The following is a 22,665-nucleotide window of genomic DNA, read 5'->3' as shown; positions in this document are numbered from 1 at the left end:
GTCTTGCAAAATCTCCCGATGAGGGATAGTCCGAGGCCGAAACACCAGGGAATAAACAAACAAATGCAGTTGATAAAGGTTCAGAAGGTGGGCGCTTGAATTGAGGCCCCTAAGTGTTGATGTGGAAGCACTTGGAAGCAAATCACCTTGAGGAAGCTTTAATAATCAAATCACGGACGTTTTACAGAATAATCAACAAATCAAATTGAAATGTCGACAGCTAAACATTAGCTGTTGTAAAGTTTGTCTTCATTGAGCTCCAACAAATGAACCAAACAAACATTCAGTACAAGCCCTTGAGGCAAAAGCAAGGCTGCCAAGACCCAGGACACAACAAAAGCACAATATGAACAACACTTGGATCACATACTCCAAAATGGAGACCAGGACAAAATGCTGCATGACTGGAACCCAAACGATAGGTTTCCATTGGCTCGTCAAGATCCAGGCCCAGTTTGGACGTGGTAGAATTGACGTGGGCAGCGTTACAACAAGCAGTGAGCGCACAAAGTGCACGGCGTTCCGGTAAACAACACAGACAGGTTGTGGATCGTAGATACGGTTAGGGAAAGTCATTCCCGGTATCAGGGTGTTGGTCTGAAAACCAAGATGGAAACAGCAAACAGCAGCCAGGTAACAAACTTTTCAATCTCACATCTACATCTACAGCAGGAAGCAGCAGTACACGAATCTGGCTCAGCAAGGCTCTTCGAGATAAACATTGTGTCGTCGATTGAAACGGGGCCCCTCCCAGAAGCCACACGGTACGGGCTTTGACCACGGATCTCGGAGTGACGTCAGCGGCGAGCGACGTTGGCCAGTTGATCGCGTACTCGACCCAGCGAGTCCAGCATCGTATCCACGGTCCGAGGCTCCAGCTCCAGGGGCAAACACTCGATATGACCCATTTCCTTCCTGATCTGAAATTAAATTATTTTACTTTTATCATTCCACAAACTTAATCTCCATTTTAGTGCAACGATGGCACCTGATTGGTTAGATTTAAAATATACACGTTTTACATTTTAAAGCATGGTATGACAAATCGACAAAACACATGTTGAGTCACAACCAACACGCACACACGTTTGTCCCCGATTTATAATTGACCTTTCTCTCTACTCAACAGCTCAAAGCCCAAGCCCGATTGAGAACGAGCCTTCAATTTGAACTCGAACATTGATGAGTAAACTAACATGCAATATTAAAAATAGGGGCAATACCCCCTTGGGTGCTCACCTGGTAGAATAATGATCCTGATGGCGAAGTCAACATGGGACGGTGTTATACCAATGAATCAATGTTATAGCAAATACATATTTTGGTAGGTAATCCCCCCCCCACTCCACACCCCCATAAAAGCCCTTCAACCCAGACTTTTTCTTAATGTCGTGAACAAACTTTGGTACATCACAGGTGATTAAGGCTGCAGTGAAGTTTCATCGAAATTGTGCACGTCATTTCTCAGAAAGCAAATACCTTAAGGGGGGGGGCAACTCCCTGTAAACTCCATCCGCAGATCCCCCACAGATCGTGATATTTTTTAATGTCGTGAACAAACTTTGGTACAAACTGGGTGATGAAGGTTGCGGTAAAATTTCATCGAAATCGGATGTGTAGCTTCAGAGAAGAAGTTGCAAGTATTTGTGGATGGGCGGACGGACAGACTGACGACACGCCATCCCATAAGCTCCCCAGGACAACGTTCTAGGTGGGCTCAAAATCATTAACTTCCAGGAAAATTGTACTTCAGAAAGCACAAGTAGAAATGCTGGAAGCTCATCTCGACGATGGGTTTGTTTTATTGATATCTACAAACGTGTACACAATACATGCTTCGACTCTCAAGCCAGTTAATGGTCTCTCCGAGGGGGAAAAAAAAAATTTGGTTGTTGCATTTGTGCTGGGAAGCATCTAATTTGGAGGAAGATCATTGGGTGGTGGATATTTTCAAAATAAAGTTTTTAAATCACTCATCTGTGCAGAGGTGCCCATTAATTGGTGGAGTGTATTTTTTCACTCTCCCGACGCAATACCTGAAGCTGCACACAGCAAACGGGCTCAGTGTCCAAAGTTCCTCCATCTCCAGCTGCTCGTGTAACGACCTTCCACGTCATGTTCTCAAACCTTGGCAGGAACGCTGTGTAAGATAACTTGATAATTATCTCCCTTCCTCATCCCCAATGTCCCCCTCCCACCCTCCCAACTCCAAACGAGGAACTTAAACCCACACACATCACCACCGCTCCAAACCGACACTCGCTCACCATCAGCCCCAATGATAAACACAAAACACCCGAGGAAGAGGAAGCTTCCTTACCCTGTTCTGACAATGCTTTAGCTCTCCACACAGGTCTGCAAAAGAGAAGCATAACTTCCATTGGGTTTTTATATCTCAATTCAAATTATCACCATTTTCACCTCAACATCACCAGCCCATCACACCAGGGTCAGGATCTTCTTAAACAGTCAGCGTACATGCCCGCGACCAGGATAAAGACTTGCACATCAAACCAATACGAGAGAAGTTTAACAACTTTGCTAAAGAGGAATCCAAATTGGAAAATACACATTTCATAAAGGATTTTTTTTTTATTTGGGTCACATGAAAGACTTCAGAACAGAAGAGTAAGATCATTGTAATATTACAGGGTTCAAACACCGACGTGTTTTGGTCATTCACTATCACAAGGACTCAGATGATTAGGCCAACCCAGCCAAACATGACTGACGCATGCACGTTATGTCGCAAAAATAAAGCAAACAAGCAGATCCCTGTGTGCAGCTTCATTTGCTTTCAAGGTCCGAAAAGCTTTTGGGCCTAATCGTTTTGAGTGGTGAACAAGCACGGCTCTATTCAAAATTGCTTCGAGCAAAGGGAACAAGTGCTCACCTGTTATTCACGCACGTGCGAAACGACGAGCTCACATGGGCAGAATAGAGTACTCATCTCTGCCACAAGAGCAAGACAGGTGAATTCATGTCGACAGACGATGAGACATGGTACTCAAGATATCGAAGGAGAACGGCCTATACACAATATCATATTTAAAACTAGAACGGCACTCAGTAGAGCACATACCTCCACCACGTAATCCCTGATCCACGAGAACATATCGGGCCCAATACATTTTTGAATGAAATATCGTGCGATAAATCATCATTTTCGGCCCTATCTCTCAATGGTGAAGAATCACTTTGGAAATTGAATAATTCTTGTATACAGATCTTCACTAAAATCGAATCACTTCGCCCTTGCCACACACCCTTGTCCATTTATTGTCCACCAAGTTTCGTCCAAATCCTTCCACAACTTTTTGAGATATCGTGCTGCAAATGGTTTTTGGCCCTACCTCTCAATGGTGAAGAATCTCTTTTAAAATTATAGTAGTCGGATCCAGATCCGGATCTTCACCAAAATCTAAGCGACTCGTCCTTCTCACACACCCAACCTGTCCACAAAATTTCAACCAGATCCGTTCACAACTGTTTGAGATATCCTGCACACAAAGAAACAGACTGACAGAAAAGGGTGAAAACATGACCTCCTTCACCTTTGGTGACGGAAGCAATAAAAACATATGCAGGAAGTGGACAAAAATAATAATAATATGGAAACACCTGGGAAAATGAGGGACACCAAGTATATTAAAAGCAATGGTTTCCACACAGGTGTGTCCCATGTGTTAATGAAGCAAATAACATCCTATACTAGCATGCTTTGGGTCATGTATAGAAATGCTGCACAGGCCTGGTTGCCTATAATTATGGCGAGCAGGGCTGCAAGAGGAGACCTCAGTGACTTTGGAAGAGGGATGATTGTTGGGGTTCATTTGGCAGGAGCTTCAGCGACAAAGACAGCTCAACTTGCTGATGTTTCACGAGTCACTCTGTCTAAAGTGATGTCGGCATGGAACTCCGAAGGAAAGACATCATCAGCAAAGGGCAACAGTGGGCGGAAGCGCATACTCTAGGATTGTGGATATCTATGCATTAATTTGAAGTGCAAGGCAAAGCAGGCGAGCAACTACAAATCAATTGACTGCAAGTTGCAAACTGGGGTGCGAGCGCCAGTTTCATTAAAAAAAAGGTCCGCCGAGAACTCCACATAACGGGATACCAGAGTCGAGTTGGGGTGCACAATCTGCTCATCACACCGAGCAATGCACATTTGCAAGTCCACTAGTGCAAAGAGCACAGGCAATGGACTACCGGGCAGTGGAGAAATGTGATAGGGTCAGATGAATCATCCTTCACCATGTTCTTGACAAATGGAAGAGTTCACGTGTGTCCCTCTCTAAAGAACTAGACATCGCTGAGTGCCTGGTTTCAATAGTGAAAGGTTCTGATGGTTCTGTCATGTGAGGTGCAATTATCCCTTTGAAGGCAAGGTCAATGATAATCGCTACTTAATGATATTGAGCGATCATCTTCACCCGTGTTGCAGCAATTCTTTCCTGCTCAGAGGGATGTCTTCCAGGATGACAATTCCCCCCATCCACAGAGCATGTGTGGTCACCCAATGATTTGATGAGCATGACACTGATGCTATTCATATGTCATGGCCTTCTCATTCACCATATCTGAACCAAATCGATCATTTATGGGATATTCTGGAATCACGCCTGAGACAGCATTTTCCACTTCCATCAAACAGGTGCGAGTTGATCGACTTTCTCATGGAAGAATGGTGCAGCATCCATCCTGCAGAATTCCAGGTGTTGGTAGACTCTATGCCGTGGTGCATAAAGACCGTACTGGCCTCAGGTGGTGGTGAAACACCCTATCAAGTGTCTTTACAATGGTGTGTCCATTTATTGTCCACAACCTGGATATTAAATGAAATTGGAAATAGATGGAAATTAAAAACTAACTTTTTGTTTCGCTTTTTCCTGAAGAGCTTGCAGATACATAACCACCTGTAGAATAAATGACATAATGAGGTAACATTTTACTTTTACACGAACTTAAGACAACATTGGCAAACAAACACAGCGAAAGAGATCCAACCCTGGGATTCCAACACAGCGAAAAAGAGATCCAAACCTGGGATTCCAACAGGGCATACGAGATCCAAACCTGGATTCCAATACGATGTGGTCCGAACCTGGAATTCCAACATTGTATTTAATCCAAATCTGGGATTCCACCACAGTGTGTGTGATCCAAACACATTGTACGAGAACCATTCCTGGGATTCCAACACGACGTACGAGATCCTTTGTGCTCAAAAGGGAATGCCAAAGAGCCCAATAAAGTTGGCCTTAATCAGAGGGACACCTTCCAATTACAAGGTGCATCACGTGTTCACAATTTCACCTTGCCCCATTTGCCCCGCCGTTAAGACTACAACTTAAGTTTAAACCCACAAATTTATTTGCAAGGATATAATCACACGTAACAAGCAGTCGTGATACAGACATATCCTGACAATGATTGGTTGCATTGCTATACTGGGTAACGGTGGGTAAACATTCAGCATTCTGCATCATTTGGCGGTAGTGTGGAAATACAGGACAGACACATCCGAGTGCTTACATAAAGACAATCCAAAAATAGCAGTCCCCCAATGAAAGCAATGGAATTCCAATGGTGAAAGATAGCCAAAGGTGTGCTCTTGCACTTTCCGTCAGCATAAAACCCGAGTCAGTGTGGTTAGCCAGTTAGATAATTTACGTAAAACCCTAACACTGTATTTTTGAGATAAAAAGATCATAAACAGGTCGGTATCAACAATATTGCAGACTGCCTTTTGTGGTTTCCTGTCAAACTGCGGTGTTCTGCATTCCACGCACCTAACATGCGATTGTCTTTGTTTTTGGTGTGACCTTAACCTGCCGCAAACCACAGCCAAACTATCTGAAGCAGGCAAATCAAGAGTTGCATTCAAGGAAGCTTCGACACGAATGCAAACTTGCATTTCAAGCAAACGAAGGAAACACATCAGGAAAGGGTTAATCGAAGTGGGACGCGTGCCAGACGCAGGGTATTTTAGGAAAGCGAATGCTGTTAACGCAAGCGACACAAGAAGGGCCTTTGCGGTGGAAGATGACAGCAAAATTAGCCCCACCATTTTCAGAACAAGCACTGTGGAATACGTGGAAAAGCTTGGTAAATAAATAAGTTACAAAGAACACAGCCTGCTTCATGTTCCTCCTCTCACTCAAAAACGTCCCATTCATGGGCCAACTGTGTCAGTCGGTTTACCTTAGCCCCCCACCAAATCCCACTCACAAGTGCATCTCGGTGCTAAAGTAGATACGACAACCATTTGCATTTTGCTTTCACCAAGGAGGATTTGATTCCCACACGGTCACTCTGTGCTCGCTTCCTCAGCATCATGCGTGCTCGTTTGTGGATACGCGAGATGCCATATTTCACAAGATGAAGATATTGGATCAGTAGTTTTCAAGTGTAAAATGACAATCTCATACTGTTCACCAAAGCTCACCCTCATCATGATTGAAACGAGTGGGCGAATCACAATGAAGCGTAATGAAGGATCGAGGTTTTGTAATGTAGTCTCGAGAAGGACCACGAAATAAAATTGTTCAATTCACACTAGGAAGCATTTTTAGATGTTGAGGAAGTCTAGTTCTTGCACAAGCGTCATCATATTTGAACCGCTCAAGCAATGTGGCTCGCCAAGTAGCAGTGCGAGATGCTGATGCTTGAACCAGGTGTCGAGAGATGGACATGTTTGCTGAAATGTGCACAGCAGGAAACAGGCTGAAAATTAAACATCCAGGACAAGTCGTTATGAACAGGTAACTCTGGTAAATTTCTGCGACCCTGCCAAAAAGTTGCTAACACATTTCAACAAGCAAAACCTCCACAATCAGCACAATCAGCGAGGCAGGTACATCAACGATTGAAGCGCTTACATCATCCACGATCCTTGGCGAGTCTGACAGGATGGTGCACAGGTAGGGGAACTTACCTTTGAGTCATCTAATCTGAGTTTGATTCCAAACCCGACTATAAACCGTCAGAATTGCACGCTTCACAGGCAGGGCGATTCACCAGACTGCGTCGTCCTTTGGATGGACGTTAAAGATCCCATGGTCCTTCGAGAAGTTCTCGCCGGTAGCCTGAACCAAATGAAACCTTGACACCTTCGGTTGAACATCAGGCCACGCCAGACATGCCAAAAATAAAATAAATGAGTTGCACACCCCCATTGACTCAAACGTATGGTTAAAGGAAAAGGTTGAAGAAAGTGCTTCTTTGGGCTACAAACACCAGATCAAACCAATGAGGCTCTGTGAAGGGTGAGCCCAAATTGGAAAATTTGATAAGACATCATTTAGGAAGGACAAATAGTCAAATCTCCATACTATGAACGAAAACAACTAAAAAAAAAAGGGGGAAACGCCGCAAGCCGGGGACACATATTTCTGCCTTCAGGCCCCATTGGAAAGGCAAATCACCTGAAGTCGATGCTCCGGCCTGCATTATTGTTTATTTTCACAATGTAATAAAGGACTTTACAATTAGTCTTGTCTCAAGAAATAATACAACGGTGTCTGTCCACATCCCTCCCTCTCCCCTCTCTCTTTGCATCCTCACCAAACTGCATAGACATAATTAACTCGTACAATGATACTTGCGCAATCTATATTTACTCGCAACTCCATTCATTGAATTGGGCCCGATCGAAATTTAAAAAAAAAAATTTAATCAAAGCATTTACCCTGCTGGATGACATCATAGCATTCTGATGGGTGCAACAGCTTCAAGCCCAAGGACACGGCATTGATTCAGCTTTATCATGGGATTGTTGTTGGTGATGTTCCACGGTACTCCTGTCTATCAAATCAGTCGTCCTTGGCAGGAACATTCGCTCATATAAGATAAAGCATCTGCTCCTTGAAAGGGTAATAAAACAATGTCTTTTCCCACCGGTGCTCGGTCACTGTCCTTTCGTGATGACAAGAGGGGGAAGTGGCGGCTGCAGTTTCCTCCCGAGCCTTTTCTTTAAGCGGATGCAATATGTGTGTCTGGGTATCCTTACTACAATTCATTGACTGGTGTTTATTTATTTGTCATGCAATGCGACTCCTCCGACAGCTCTAGTCACATTACATCCAGACTTCTTTACTCAGTAATTCATTAATTTTTCTTTATTGTGCGAATACTTGTGATAAAGCAAACACGTCAACTCGAGTAGCCAATCGGTTGCATCCTTCCGGAGAGCCAATCAATGCACAGGATGCTAAAAAGGACTCACGGGAGCTCGTCATCACGACATGTTCGAAACTCGCATGCCTTTTACTTACAAGCCTTTCTCATCCGGATTCACGAGTCACTCAACACGTCAACATTTAACAGTGACTTTTGTTCGACTTTACCACGACAATTGAGCGACGTGAACTTCGTTTGTTTGGTTAAACAACCATGACGACAACGAACGAGTTCTCCTCTTCTGCTTGCCATTTTCGATGCCGTTTTAAAGCAGCAGCGGCTCAGCGCCATTAAATCTTTCCTCCTTCACCAACAGCTGGAGGAGACGGCGAAGGAGTAATCATCAGCTGGACTTTGTTTACAACAAGTCATTGCATTTTTAATGCGAGTGAGATTTATTTTGTTCTGGTTTAAGCATAATCATCTTAACCAGCATACTGAAAGGAGTAAGAATAATGACTCTCCAAACTCGGTATGGGTAAGAATAATGACAGATGAGATCTAACAAGAAAAGGAGCAAGAAGAGATTGCAGACAATCACCAGGACTTGTTTTGTGTGGTGTTTGTGTAATGCATTTGGTGTGGCGTTTGTGTAGTGTAATAACAGACATAATTAGAACTACCACTTTATAACAGCCGGCAGTGATGACCGGGAACCAAGATGTCCCGCTTTGATTGGACACTTGACTCTGATCCATCATGTATATTATTCATGAATGTAGAATGGGATTAAGATAAATTCAATTCAAATCAAATGGAAGACCAAATAGGTGCAGTCCCACATTGGAGTCTTTAGCAGGAACCCAAACAAGTAAAAAGCAAAGATGGAGTCGTCAGGGTAACCTGGATAGGATTCAGGTTTTAGCTGCTACTCCTCTTCCCTCAAAATGACCCAGGTGCAGCCAAGCGAGCCTTATTCAAAAATAAATAAATAAACCAGATCAAAAAATTAAATAATTCTGGCTGCCAGACTATACGTCCGATAAGGTTGAAATTTAAAACGTATATTTCCCATCCATACTAGATCATAATTGTGAAGTTTCACATTGATCAATGAAGCGGTTCAAGAAAAAGAATTTTAATATTTTCGCTCAATCCAATATGGCTGCCAGACCATGTGACCTATCAATTATTCGTGAATACCCTGGTATCCCCAAGGCTTGGGGAACATTTGAGCGAAGTTTCCCCTCGATCTGATGAGCTGTTCTGGAGAAAAATATTTTTTTTAATAGGTTATAGGGTAAATCCAATATGGCTTTCAAACCATGTGACCTATGACCCCATGGATAGGTGGTCATACTTGTAAAGTTTTGCCTCGATCTGTAGAGCCGTTTCAGAGAATATTTTTGAAGGTTTTTAAAAATTAATTTAAACAATATAGCTGCCGAACCACATAACTGATGACATAATCAATTTTTTAGCTCGCCTGTTCGAAGAACAGAGAGCTATAGCGATACCCCCGGCGTGAGCGTGAAAATGTTAAAGTTTTTGGTGCAAGATATTTTTTCCTTTCAAATGTTTTTATACGCCCGATATGTATATATATATATATATATATATATATATATATATATATATATATATATATATATATATATATATATATATATATATATATATATTGGGGCGTATTATGTGATACCGGTCGTAGGTCCGTCCGTCTGTTCCTGTCTGCACTCTAACTACCAAGGTTTTCAACTTTCACGCTTCATATTTGGTACATAGGTACAGACTGTGGAGACGGTGTGTCGCGACATACGTTCATCTAAAGTGGTTGCCATGGCAACCAGGATGCTGTTTTCCATCCGTTCCTGTCCGCACTCTAACTCCCAAAGTTTTCAACTTTCACATTTCATATTTGGTACATAGGTACATACTGTGGAGACGGTGTGTCGCGACATACGTTCGTCATCTAAAGAGGTTGCCATGGCAACCAGGATGCTGTTTTCCATGTAGTAGCACAATTCTGGATATACCTTCTTGTCCGGGCGCATATTGTGCTCACTTGCGCTCTTGTTACTGATTACAATATACAAATACATACATTGCTATAAAATTATTTGGATCAGACTTCACTGCAATGCTTTATAAAAAAAAATATTCATTATTAGACTAGTCTTTTAAAAACGATAAATGTATAAACAGGCGAGCATTGGGTGGCTTTGACACCAACTCTGGTATTTATTCTTTGAACCAATTTATCCTGAGATGACCCTCAAAAATTTTCATATATTAATGGATGTAGCGTTCTATGTGTGCAATGATGACACCACAACGAAAGCACCCATGATATTATAATAAATAAATCAATAAATAAATAAATAACGTTCCCCATGAGTACTCGTCATGTTTCAACGTTATCCTTGATGTGATTTTGGGCCATTAGTTTGTTCATTCCAAAGGCTACATTTTAAAATGCGTAATAGCGAGATATTTTTGTTTGTTCAGTTCCAAACGCCTGGGCTAATTTTCCCGATACTGGCTGCACAGAATTACTTTTACATGTGGAAGGTCAATGTCCCAATAAAAACTTTCAATTCTCAATGAAATTAATGTAAAAACAGGAAACAGCACCACCTTCGGCGACCTATCGTCATGTGTTGCATGCTCAGCTCTCATTGGCTCGGGCGGTGGCAAGTCACCACCATGGCACGGAGAGGGGTGGAGCTAAGACCATGCTCGGCCAGTCTAGACCTCCAACCCAACCTGCTTTACATGTGGCCAGATCTGTGCTGGATTTGATGCTTTACTCAAGTATAAGTGACGACAGACACCACCGACCTGTCTGCGATGGCAAAGTGATAGACTCAGCTTCATCGCAGGCAATTACAAGAATCTCAAAGACATTGGTTTCCATGGCATCAAGCTGAGCAAAGTGTGAGGCAGAGGAGGTAAGCTGAGAAGGGAGAACATTACTCCATGAAGCTGTGTACGAAAGCCTTGTCGGTAGATAGGAGTTCAGGTGTGCCAAGGAATGACTGTACGACGGAAGATGCCAAATTGTCAGCAAATGGCTTTGGAGAGCAACTTTGAAATGTGATTTGCCCAAGAAAGCTCATGACTGATTGTGAGACCCAGGAATTTGAATGACAACTTCCTCAAGAGGATTGTTAAGAAAGTAGATCGGAGGGTTTGCTAGATGGTCCCTTTGGCAAGAGATAGTGAGAGTGTGAGATTTGTGAGGATTGAAAGACATATTCCAAGTGTTTGACCATCTTGTGATTTTTTTTCAAGGCCTGGAAAGAGGGAGACTGCAGCCTGCCTGTCTGAAGGATGAGGGATGTCATGGCAGGAGTGGAGAGTCATCAGCAAATCGATAAAGACGATTTTCCAGAGTGTCGGAGAGATCATTGATGAAGATCAGGAATATGACTGAGCCCAGTACACTTCCTTGGGGCACTCCAGACTCGACAGGGAGAGGAGATGAAAGGATTCTGTTGAGAGCTGCATGTTGGCTAAGAGAAGAGAGGAAGTCATGAAGGCACGTGTGGTGTTGGCCTTGGATGCCACATGTAGAGAGTTTGGAGAGTAAGGCAGGATGCCAGACTACATCAAAAGCATGAAATATGTCCAGAGAGATGGCCCTGATCTCATGTGTGACATCGAGTGCTTCCATCCATTGTTGGGTGAGGATAATCAGCATGTCCAAGGTGGAGTGACCTAGTCTGAATCCGAATCAGTGATCTGTGATGAGTTAGCTGGAGGAAAGGAAGGATTTCATTTCAACGATGATGATTGATTCCATGACCTTGCTGATGATTGGAAATAAGCCGATTGGTCTGCTAAGAGCATTGGTTTTTGCACCTTGTTATGCAATACAGTGATGCTGGCGGACTTCCAGGCATATGGAAGATGACCGAGCACAAATGATAGGGTAGAAAGGGCAGAGAGAGGATGTGCAAGAGCAGCAGAGCAGGTTTCCAAGTCCAGTAGTAGAGTCAAAGCTGAGTGTTGAAAGAACCTTCTCCACATACTCAGCTGCAAAAGACACGGAGTCGAGGAACAGTCGAGCATGACAGAGAATGATGGGCCCTGATAGTGATGGGTTGGAGACAAGATTTGGAAGCAAACAATTTAATCATTCAGCCTTCTCATTAGCAGATTCGGCTGTGATGCCATTGGGAGAGAGGAAAGGGATGGAAGGAAAGCATACTGTGGAGACAGACTTAGAAAGGCACCACCAGGTTTTAAAGAATGGAGACAAGTTTGAAAGTTCATTGTTGAGGATGGACAGATGTCGTTTTCTGGTTCTCTTGAGAGTGCACACACACTTGTTGAGAACTTTTTGGAATGCACCGGATTGCCTTCGGGCAGATTTGCCTTCTAGGAAGAGAAGCCAAGTTGTTTCTCACCATAAGATTCAGTGTACCATGGGTGGGAATAAGGATAGGATAACTGAAGATGAGACGGGATGATACAGACAGAGAGAGACAGAGAGAGAGAGAGACAGAGAGACAGAGAGACAGAGAGACAGAGAGAGACAGAGAGAGACAGAGAGAGAGAGAGACAGAGAGACAGAGAGACAGAGAGACAGAGAGACAGAGAGACAGAGAGACAGAGAGACAGAGAGACAGAGAGACAGAGAGACAGAGAGACAGAGAGACAGAGAGACAGAGAGACAGAGAGACAGAGAGACAGAGAGACAGAGAGACAGAGAGACAGAGAGACAGAGAGACAGAGAGACAGAGAGACAGAGAGACAGAGAGAGACAGAGAGAGACAGAGAGAGACAGAGAGAGACAGAGAGTTTCTGTGGAACAATTCCCAGGCTGAGTTAACATTAGGGGCAGTAGATATGGGAGACCAGTCCTGAAGAGAGATGGCTGCTTGCAGTCCCTGCCAATCTACCCGAGTAAAATGACAGACTCATTGACAGACCCGAGCATTGAGGTTGTTCTCTGCTGTGGAAATTTCTTCGACATTTTGCAATTTTTCTACTCTGATGGAAAAGGAAACTAAAAGGTTGTGTTCAATGAAAATGCACTTCGATGAAAAAGAAAATCTTATTCAGATAATAAAATGTACACAAGAAATACCTTTCATATAAATAAACTAATCATGAGTATGTCCACCCTTTTCCTTCAAAAACATTTAAATTATTCAAGGGACACTTTCACATAATTATGTTGCAAACTCTTGTGGAATGGTGTTCCATGCTTCTTACAAGACATTCCAAAGATCATCTTGGTTGCTGGGATTATTTTTTACTTTTTCTTTGTCCAAATAGTCCCGTACAGCTTCAATGATAGAGAGATCTGAGCTTTGAGACCAATCGATGCATTGAAGGACTCCAGCCAGCTTCCTCGTTAGTTTAAAAATAATTTTAAGTTATCCCAGCTGAGTGTTTTGGATCATTGTCTTCCTGTGAGATGTTTAGACCAATAAATCTTACAAGCCTGGGATGAGCATTATGGATTGAATTTTTTTTTTCATACTTTGCTGTAGTCAATATCAATTTTCAAACACCGCATTAGGACATGCACCCCCGAATTTGAATTGAACCTCCCCCATGCTTAATTGTTCTCTTCAAGCAAGAGTCTTTATAAGTTTCAGTTTTTCAGCAACACACACACACACACACACACACACACACACACACACACACACACACACACACACACACACACACACACACACACACACACACACACTCCTGGTGATGTCCTTGTACCTGCCCGATTGTTCTCCCTTCTCAGTGAAATCAAGTCGATAAACTGATGGATCTAATTAATATGGTAACAATAGGGTACAGGCATGATGGGCCAAATGGCCTTCTCTTGCCCAACTCCAACATGGCACGTCTCTTTCAGATTAGGCCGATATAGTGGGCATTACCATAAAGCACATCACCATAGCAAGTTACATTTTCATAACACCAAAGCAACATCTGACTGCATTGACTAATCGAGATAACATTGAAGATGAAAGAATATATATATATATATATATATATATATATATATATATATATATATATATATATATATATTAAATTAAATAATAATAATAATAAAATAAAATAAAATAACAAAAATAAAAAAAAATAAAAAATAAAAAAAAAAGAGCAAAAACAACCCCCAAGGGTAAATGTGGTGCTCACGTGCACATACCCATCCGCACATCCCCAGAAAACACCACTGTCCCTAACCCCTCTATATCCCTCAGCCTCACGCCATCTCTTGCAGCAGTCGAACAAGGAGTGAAGAGAGTTGAGGGGGGAGACCAGGAGGGGGTTTGGAGAGATCCGAGGGGCTCCACACTGCGCCTCGAGCAAAAGAGCGCAGATCCAAGTCCAACTGGAAAAGGAGGAAAAAGAATATGGATGAAGGAACTGATCTGACGTTTATATAATTACTAGCAGATAACCTGATTCCAACGGGACTGCTGGAAGGGAATTCATTCCAAATAGTGTGTGGAATATTTAGGAAGTTTGCTAGGTATATCCTTTGACAGCATAACAGCAGGGACCCAAGGACCATGGAAATTTAGCACAATATAAAATGTGACTTCAAGTACTCACCCGCTCCACCCTGCCCCAAATCTCCGAGCCCATTCCCCACCCCAAGCTCTTTGTCCCCCTCCCCAACCCCAACTCTGTCCTCTCCTCCACATTTCTTCAAGTTCTCAACCCTTTCCCCAACCCAAAGTCCTCAATGCCTCCCCTCCACCCAAACTTCAACCCCTCCTTTTCCAACACTGTCCCCTCTCTGCACCCCCACTCCACTCCAAATTCTCTGTTCTCCACTCCCCCTTTCTCCTTCAAGTCCTCAACCTCCCCCCCCTTCCAAAGCCCAGGTCCACATAATAATTGTGAACTGTTAAGGCTCCTAAGGTTTCTCAACAAAGTATTGATCGACGAATCTCTCAATTGACGAAAGGAATTGACTGAATAATTTGTGGTATACATATATATATATATATATATATATATATATATATATATATATATATATATATATATATATATATATATATATATATATATATATATATATATATATATAAACAGAAAACAAACATGAGAAGTAGATGTGGAAAAATTACAGGCCTCAACCAGGAATTGAACCCAGGTTCTCTGGTGAACCGTACCAATGCTCTTCCATCTGAGCTATCTGAGCTTTCTGGGCAACCCACTGGCTGAGCATGCAATTCTTCCACATGTAGTGGACAGGCCCTCGCTGCTCCTATGGTTGGCAGTCAGTGTCCTGGAAGCAGCAGGGGAAAGACTGGCATCTCTTATACGTGGAAGAATTGCATGCAAAGCCAGAGGGTTGCCCAGATAGCTCAGATGGCAGAACACTGGTAGGGTTCACTAGATGACTAGAGGACCTGGGTTTGATTCCTGGTCTGCACCCATAATTTTTCCACCTACACTTATAATGCTCGTTTCTTGTTCATATATAATTTCATTACTACACCCCCTGTGGTGATTAATAGTGGACATGGAATTGTCCCCCCAAGGGAGGGGAGGGGGAAGACTCTCTCGTGGATGGGTCTTCACTGCCCCTATGATTGGCAGTGAGTACCCTGGAAGCAGAGGTGGAAAGAGTGGCATCTCTATATTTGGAAGAATTGCATGGGTGACGTTGAAAGCTTAAATTTTGTGTGCCGCCGGACATCGAAGCTGATACACCAGGGAAAATAAATAAATAATAAATTAAAAAGCACAGAACCATCTGTTCGAAAGCATCCGTAAATGAAAAATCCAATGTAGGTGAGTGACCCAAGACAATAGCTTGTATGCTTACACAATGTGTGAGCACACCCCACTCGTGTATCTATATCTATATATATATATACACACACACACACACACACACACACACACACACACACACACACACACACACACACACACACACACACACGAGGTGTGTTCAAAAAGTATCCAACCTTAATTTTTCGTGCGTAAACAAATGAAGCTAGGGAGGCGTGGTTTGGTGCACGTATGTAGGAGATCCTAATTCGTATGCGTGAATATTTTCCCGCCTGCAGAAGCTGTCAGTCGCCGACAGACCGCCGATGAGTGAGGAAGTGTAAGTGAGCGCCGTCGGATTTCCGTTTTTGACAAAATGACGGAAAAACTTGAACAACGCTACTGCATCAAGTTTTGTGTAATGCTTGGCAATTCCCAAGTGGAAACGATCCGCAAGATTCAACAGGCCTTCGGGAACAAAGAAATGGGCACCACACAGATAAAAGAGTGGTACAACCGCTTTAAAGATGGTCGCACATCAGTGGAAAGAGAAGCACATTCTGGTAGGCCCTCAACATCCCGAAATGAGACAGTCATTGACCAAGTGAGGACCCTGCTGATGCAGGATCGTCGAATCACGATCAGAGAACTTGCAGACGAGGCGGGTGTCAGCATTGGATCCGTTCATTCCATTGTGACTGAGGATTTGGGCTTAAGGAGAATCTCAGCGAAGTTCGTGCCTAAGCTGCTAACGATCGAGTAGAAGCAACTCCATTTGGAGATCGCACAGGACATGCTGGAGACTGTGAACAGCGATCCCAACTTCAACACAGTGATCACTGGTGATGAGACCACAGTGATCCGTCATTTTGTCAAAAACGAAAATCCGACGGCGCTCACTTACACTTCCTCACTCATCGGCGGTCTGTCGGCGACTGACAGCTTCTGCAGGCGGGAAAATATTCACGCATACGAATTAGGATCGCCTACATACGTGCACCAAACCACGCCTCCCGAGCTTCATTTGTTTACGCATGAAAAATTAAGGTTGGATACTTTTTGAACACACCTCGTATATGGGCTGTTTCACAATGAGGGTACCAAGTTTGTCTCACAACCACTAAAAATTCAAACTCAATATTTTTATTTCTCAAAATCCAACATTGTTAATTACAATACTTTAATCCAAATTTTTGGAGCATCTGAATGAATATTTCTTATTAAAAATAAAACCCCAAGGATGTTAGGAGAGTATTTTTTTTTAAACGACAACAGTCATTAATACAATTCAGCTATAACCACCAGTGTTGTAACAAGATAAATTACATAAATGTAAATACCTTTTACTGATAATGGATATTCATGTCAACCTTACAAAACATCAAAATTTATAGCCAGAAAGTAGTTGCCTTATAACTCGTGGCAGTTCAGGTGTTTCCGGAGAGGACACATTTTTGACGGACACATGTAAGGCAATCAGTGCAGGTCATGCAAATAGAAGGTTATTGGTTACACTCAAACTTTGTAGCATAATATCAGTGCAGGTATATAGACAATTGGTAAAACACACAATAAACTTTTTTTTTAAACCTTTATTTATATAAAAAAAAAATTTCCACAATATGCATTTCCAGAGAGGATATTTTTTGACGGAGGAAAGGTGGGACATATTTATTGAGGGTGAAATAAATATTCATAGTCTGAAATGAATAATATGTTGTGGACAAAGTACAGAAGAGGTATTAAATTGATGCAACAACAAATAAAAGTCCCAATTTCTGCTTGTATTTGTTTATACACTGTGAATGCAGTGTACCTGGAGAAAATGAGACAGCTATTTGTCAAAAAAAATGGCAATTTTTATGCCATTCTGCCAAAAATTGACATTTTTGGTCAAATAAAAAGTGGTCCAAGTTGTGCCATCACTAGTACCAACTACTGGCCCTAATGACAGAGATACTACAGCCTCTCATTTAGCTATTGAGCATGCAAGGGTACAAAATACCAGAAATGACCATGACTGTGAAACAGCCCATATACAGATGTTTGGTAGTGCGGAACTTCAATATAGATACAAACAAACACGCCATAATAGTAACGGAAGCTTTTCGTGCTGCACTCTTCAGGGTAAAAAATCGCAGCAAGTGAAGGAGGAAGCGAAGGCGCGTGCTTATATATGCAAGTCTCAATGAGGTAGACACTGATTGGTTCAACCGTAATGACGTCACGGTTAATCCAAACGCCCATTGGTCGGCTCATCTTCACCTCGAGCTCCAATTGGCTGGAGCAGAGTTCGTCAATGATTGACGTTTGCAACCGCATCCTGGAGAGAGGGGGGATGGGTTTTCCCTAAGGTCTATTCACCATTTCCGATATCCCTCTGAGACTGATACTGTCCATGGTGCGGTCGGCACAACATGAACTTGCCAAGTGGTTGGGAGAGGTACTGTAACCAGTATTGGATTCATTTTCTCATTTTGTAGTTCAGGATTCCTTCACATTTGCAGAATCAATTAGAGCTAAAACACCGACAAGTGAGGACAACATCATGGCATCCTTTGATATTAAAAGCTTGTTCACGATTGTACCATTGATGGAGACGATTGAAATATGCGCACATTTGCTGTATCACACCGATCTGGAACACCGTTTGTCCTGCTGGAAAAACCAATCCTCAGAGTTGGGGAACATTGTCAGAGCAGAAGGAAGCAAGTGTTCTTCCAGGACAACCTTGTACGTGGCTTGATTCATGAGTCCTTCACAAAGACAAATCTGCCAGATTCCAGCCTTGCTGAAGCACCCCCAGATCATCAACGATCCTCCATCAAATTTCACAGTGGGTGTGAGACACTGTGGCTTGAAGGCCTCTCCAGGTCTCCGTCTAACCATTAGATGACCAGGTGTTGGGCAAAGCTGAAAATTGGACTCATCAGAAAAGATGACCTTACTCCAGTCCACTAGGGTCCAATCCTTATGGTCTTTTGCAAACCTCAGACTGGCTCTTCTTTGCTTCTCATTGATGAAGGGCTTTTTTCTAGCTTTGCATGACTTCAGCCCTGCCCCGAGGAGCCTGTTTCGAACCGTCCTCACCGTGCACTTCACCCCAGCTGCCGTTTGCCATTCTTTTTGTAGGTCACTTGATGTCATCCTACGGTTGTTGAGTGACATTCGAATGAGTTGGTGGTAATCCCGGTCAGTGGAAAGTCGTTTTCGCCCTCTGCCTGTCTGTAGCTTTGTTGTCCCCAATGTCTGCTGCTTGACCTTGTTCTCATGAACCGCCGTCTTTGAAATTTTAAGGATGGAAGCAACGTGACGCTCACTGTATCCCTCTGCCAGTAAAGCCAGAGTTGAACCCTTTTCCTCACCTCAAAGCTTTTCTTTTCAACTCTTTTGGCATGGTCGATAGTTATTTTTTTGATTCCAATTACTTTTGAGGTACTACTAGCACTGTTTTTGCCATCCAGCTGGTCCTATTGCAAGACAATAGTGATGACCACAGCAGTGGTTTTTATACTTTTCCTTGTTAAATAAGATTTGGTTCAGGTGATCACCTAATCAGTCCCTCACCAAGTAGAATGAGGTGTGCCTGTGTTGGAATTCAACAGACACTGGAATGGAATGGCTGCCATACATATAGAGATGCTGATTTAAAAAAAATTTTGGAGTGGTCTCTTTTTTTTTTTTTTTCCAGAGCTGTATATATAATCAGAGAGAGAGTGAGTGAGTGAGTGAGTGAGTGAGTGAGTGAGTAAGAGAGTAGATTGAGATTCTCCCATTAATTAAAGTATCATACTTAAGACGTCTTTACTCTTCCACTCGGCCTGGCATTGACATGACCCCTTATGCCAACAGCAATCTGTAGAAGTTTGTACACTGGGTAAACCAGTTTGTTGTTCCCACCTAAGCACTCATTTCGTTTTTTTAGGATCCCAAGTTCAAACCAGATATATGATGTCCATTTGTCCCCATTTGCTGATGTCCTTGTAATTTGTGTAAATTTATCCTGACAAATTTGTCTCACCACATGAAACATCACCAAATGAGGCCATGAATCTATCTGCTTGGTCCGCCATAGGACGACGTTCAGCCTTTTGAACGGCTCGGCCTCATCAAGTGCCACGACGTCCCCTGGGAGATCACATAGCAAAGCTTGCCTCAAAAGTCAGCCATAGACAGATTGGGCATCCTCAATTATTCCAAGCCTTTCCTTAGAAAATCACAACTGTACTCATACACAGCAACCCTGTATTGCAGGCCGTATGCTTCTTCCCCCCTTTTCCTGTTCCTTCATTCCCTCGATGTGTCCCATAGTCAATTGGTTACCTTTTTATCTCTTCCATAAACCTCGATTTGTAGGCCAGCGGTAAACCTCGATAAAGGGCTATATTTTAGGAGTTTAATCAACCGGCTTGACACAAAGCTACAACAGGTCTCATATGAAAGATGGTGATCTCAGTAACACATATAGCCCTGTTGTCCTCATATTTTGGTGTGCGGTACATGAAATATTCACATTTGAAGGATACACCCGTCTGAATATTTGGACCATTTCAGAAAAATCACATAATTTCCCATAAACTACAAGACAAAGAGCCCTCTTACTACACGTTTGGAATTGAAATGTGTTGATTGGACAGGAGAATAATGTAGTATCACAACCACATCATTGTATGTAAATTTATATGCCTTTATTGAGAAAAAACGATAATTTTCTAAATTTTTAGGACCGCCATAAGGAAAATATCAGAGAAGGCGATTTTTCAAAACCGATGTTGACATTGCTATGTTCAGTAGTCATCCTTTACAATATTAAAGAGGATATGATAAAACGTGATTACATAATTATCATCCTCACCATCGCTCTCATCCATGCACCGAGGTTGTCCTGCATGGTTGTGCAAAAATGGACACTACTGAAAGGCTATAGCTAAGCAATTGGTTAAACCTAATATATCTATTTTTTATTCAATTCCTTCTCTTCCAGGGTTGTAGAACGCCAATGCCAATTGTATGGACACATCATAAATGCTCTACCCATTATGCAATAATGCTTAAAATTGGTCTTTCGTGAATCATTTAAACGGAATTTTCAATTTCTCTTTATAAAAGGACTCCAACATAGCTGAACGGTGTCCAGATGAACCAGGATCGAATCCATTGAAGTTACAGTTGCCAAAAAAGAAGCGAAGGTTGTCAACAGAATGGGATACATGCATCATATGTCAGAATTCGTCAAAGGAGAAGGTCAGCAAAGCTGGGAGCACAGGTTTGAAAGCTTTGAAGTCATCTTCACAAATACGGAACGATGAAATTGGCCAGTGTTTGGAGTCAAGTAAGGGAGGAACGGATATGTCTATATTCTACCACCGCAGTTGCTATCAGTCGTACACCAGTAAGAGGAACTTATCCTTCTTCTCAGAACATGCATCACAGGAGAAACCAAAGATTGTGGAGCCTAAACACACATGAGCAAATACCCACAAGATGACTAATTGGTCAACCTGTTTCATCTGCAATTCCAAGAAACGTGATAAACTTCACAGTGTCCGAACAGGACCTAGACAAGCAACAGAAGCACGTGACGATCAGGATATGCTTGGTCTTCTTGAAGGCGAGGACCTTTTTGGAAAAAAAAAATGCTATATATCATAGTACTTGCATGGCTTCATACATCAGCACCCACAACATGAGCTCTGGGCAATACCAGCAAGATGTACCTGAATCTGATGAACATCAAAATGCCTTCTCCCATCTTGTTGATGAGATACATACTGACTATAGAGGAGGGAAAGCCTTCAAAATGAAGAATCTATTACATCGATTCAGTTAGCGGTCTGGAAATTACGTCTTTTTTCAATTAAAAGCACTCAAATGTACATATATTTATCTATAAGTATTCCATTAAGTAACTAGTAGTATTCCCCTGTTCATTCTGCACATTTCAATACCAATCATGTAAAAATAGGGCGCATTGCTTTGTAGTTATGGCTAATTCACTGATTTTCGGAAATGGTCAAAATTTTCTAATGGGGGTATCCTTCAGGTGTGAATATTTCATGGGCCGCACACCAAAAAATGAGGACAACAGGGCAAAATGAGTTAGCAAGATGACCATCTTTCAAACGAGACCTCTTGTAACTTTGTGTCAAGCCAGTTGATAAAGTACCAAAAAATCAGACCTATACTGCTGGCCTATTGGTAAAGTGAAGGGTAAAGCGATACCTGAGACCGTCCTTACCGCAAATGTGACACTCACTCGACATATAAAGCTCCTCCATGAACATGAGACAGATTCGAGTCGAAAAGTGCCCAAAAATAAACAGAATCTTCACATAGCCGTGTTGGCAAATGTACGGGACAGGTAAAGAATCCATAACTATTTACTGACTTGGTGTGGTTGAACTACAACAACTCCACAGAGAAAGTTTTCAAGTCATTCAAACGTGTTGCAAAGTGCATCGTTTTGTCAGATCCCGATTCTGTTCCCTTGGCTCATGGCGTTACGCTTTTCGTGATAACCGGGGTGTGTTACCAAGCAGCTAGCCAGCGCTTGCCAAACCAAACGTTCCTTATCACGGTTTTGAATACAGTGCTTGCTTGAGTGCTTAAGCCGCTTGGCGAGCGCTCCACAATAAACTTGGTCACTGAACACACCCCTGATAAAGATGTTTATCCATCATTGAAGTACGAACTGTATTTCAGGCTACAAATGCAAACATATGATAGAAGCTATAAGATACAGTGATCCACAGGATCCTCTGACTACATCCGGGATGCAAAGGCACT

General features: G+C 42.5%; 1 protein-coding gene across 3 annotated transcripts in view; it reads right to left on the bottom strand.

The window, feature by feature from the left end:
- Positions 1-142: 142 nt before the first annotated feature.
- Positions 143-22,665, bottom strand: part of COMMD9 (COMM domain containing 9) — a 26,943-nt gene continuing 4,420 nt past the window's right edge. For all 3 annotated transcript variants that reach the window (XM_085860761.1, XM_085860762.1, XM_085860763.1), the window contains exons 3-6: positions 14,355-14,479; positions 2,321-2,355; positions 2,037-2,140; positions 143-920 (exon numbers count right to left, since the gene is read on the bottom strand). In XM_085860761.1, the coding sequence (XP_085716887.1) occupies positions 798-920; positions 2,037-2,140; positions 2,321-2,355; positions 14,355-14,479 (387 nt within the window). In that variant the 3' untranslated portion in view covers positions 143-797. The remainder of the gene's footprint in view (positions 921-2,036; positions 2,141-2,320; positions 2,356-14,354; positions 14,480-22,665) is intronic.

The sequence above is a fragment of the Eptatretus burgeri genome, chromosome 17 (assembly GCF_056783735.1).
Source record: "Eptatretus burgeri isolate ZD-2024b chromosome 17, Ebu_testis_v1, whole genome shotgun sequence".
Classification (NCBI taxonomy): Eukaryota; Metazoa; Chordata; class Myxini; order Myxiniformes; family Myxinidae; genus Eptatretus; species Eptatretus burgeri.
This window is presented reverse-complemented; position numbering and strand designations above follow the sequence as displayed.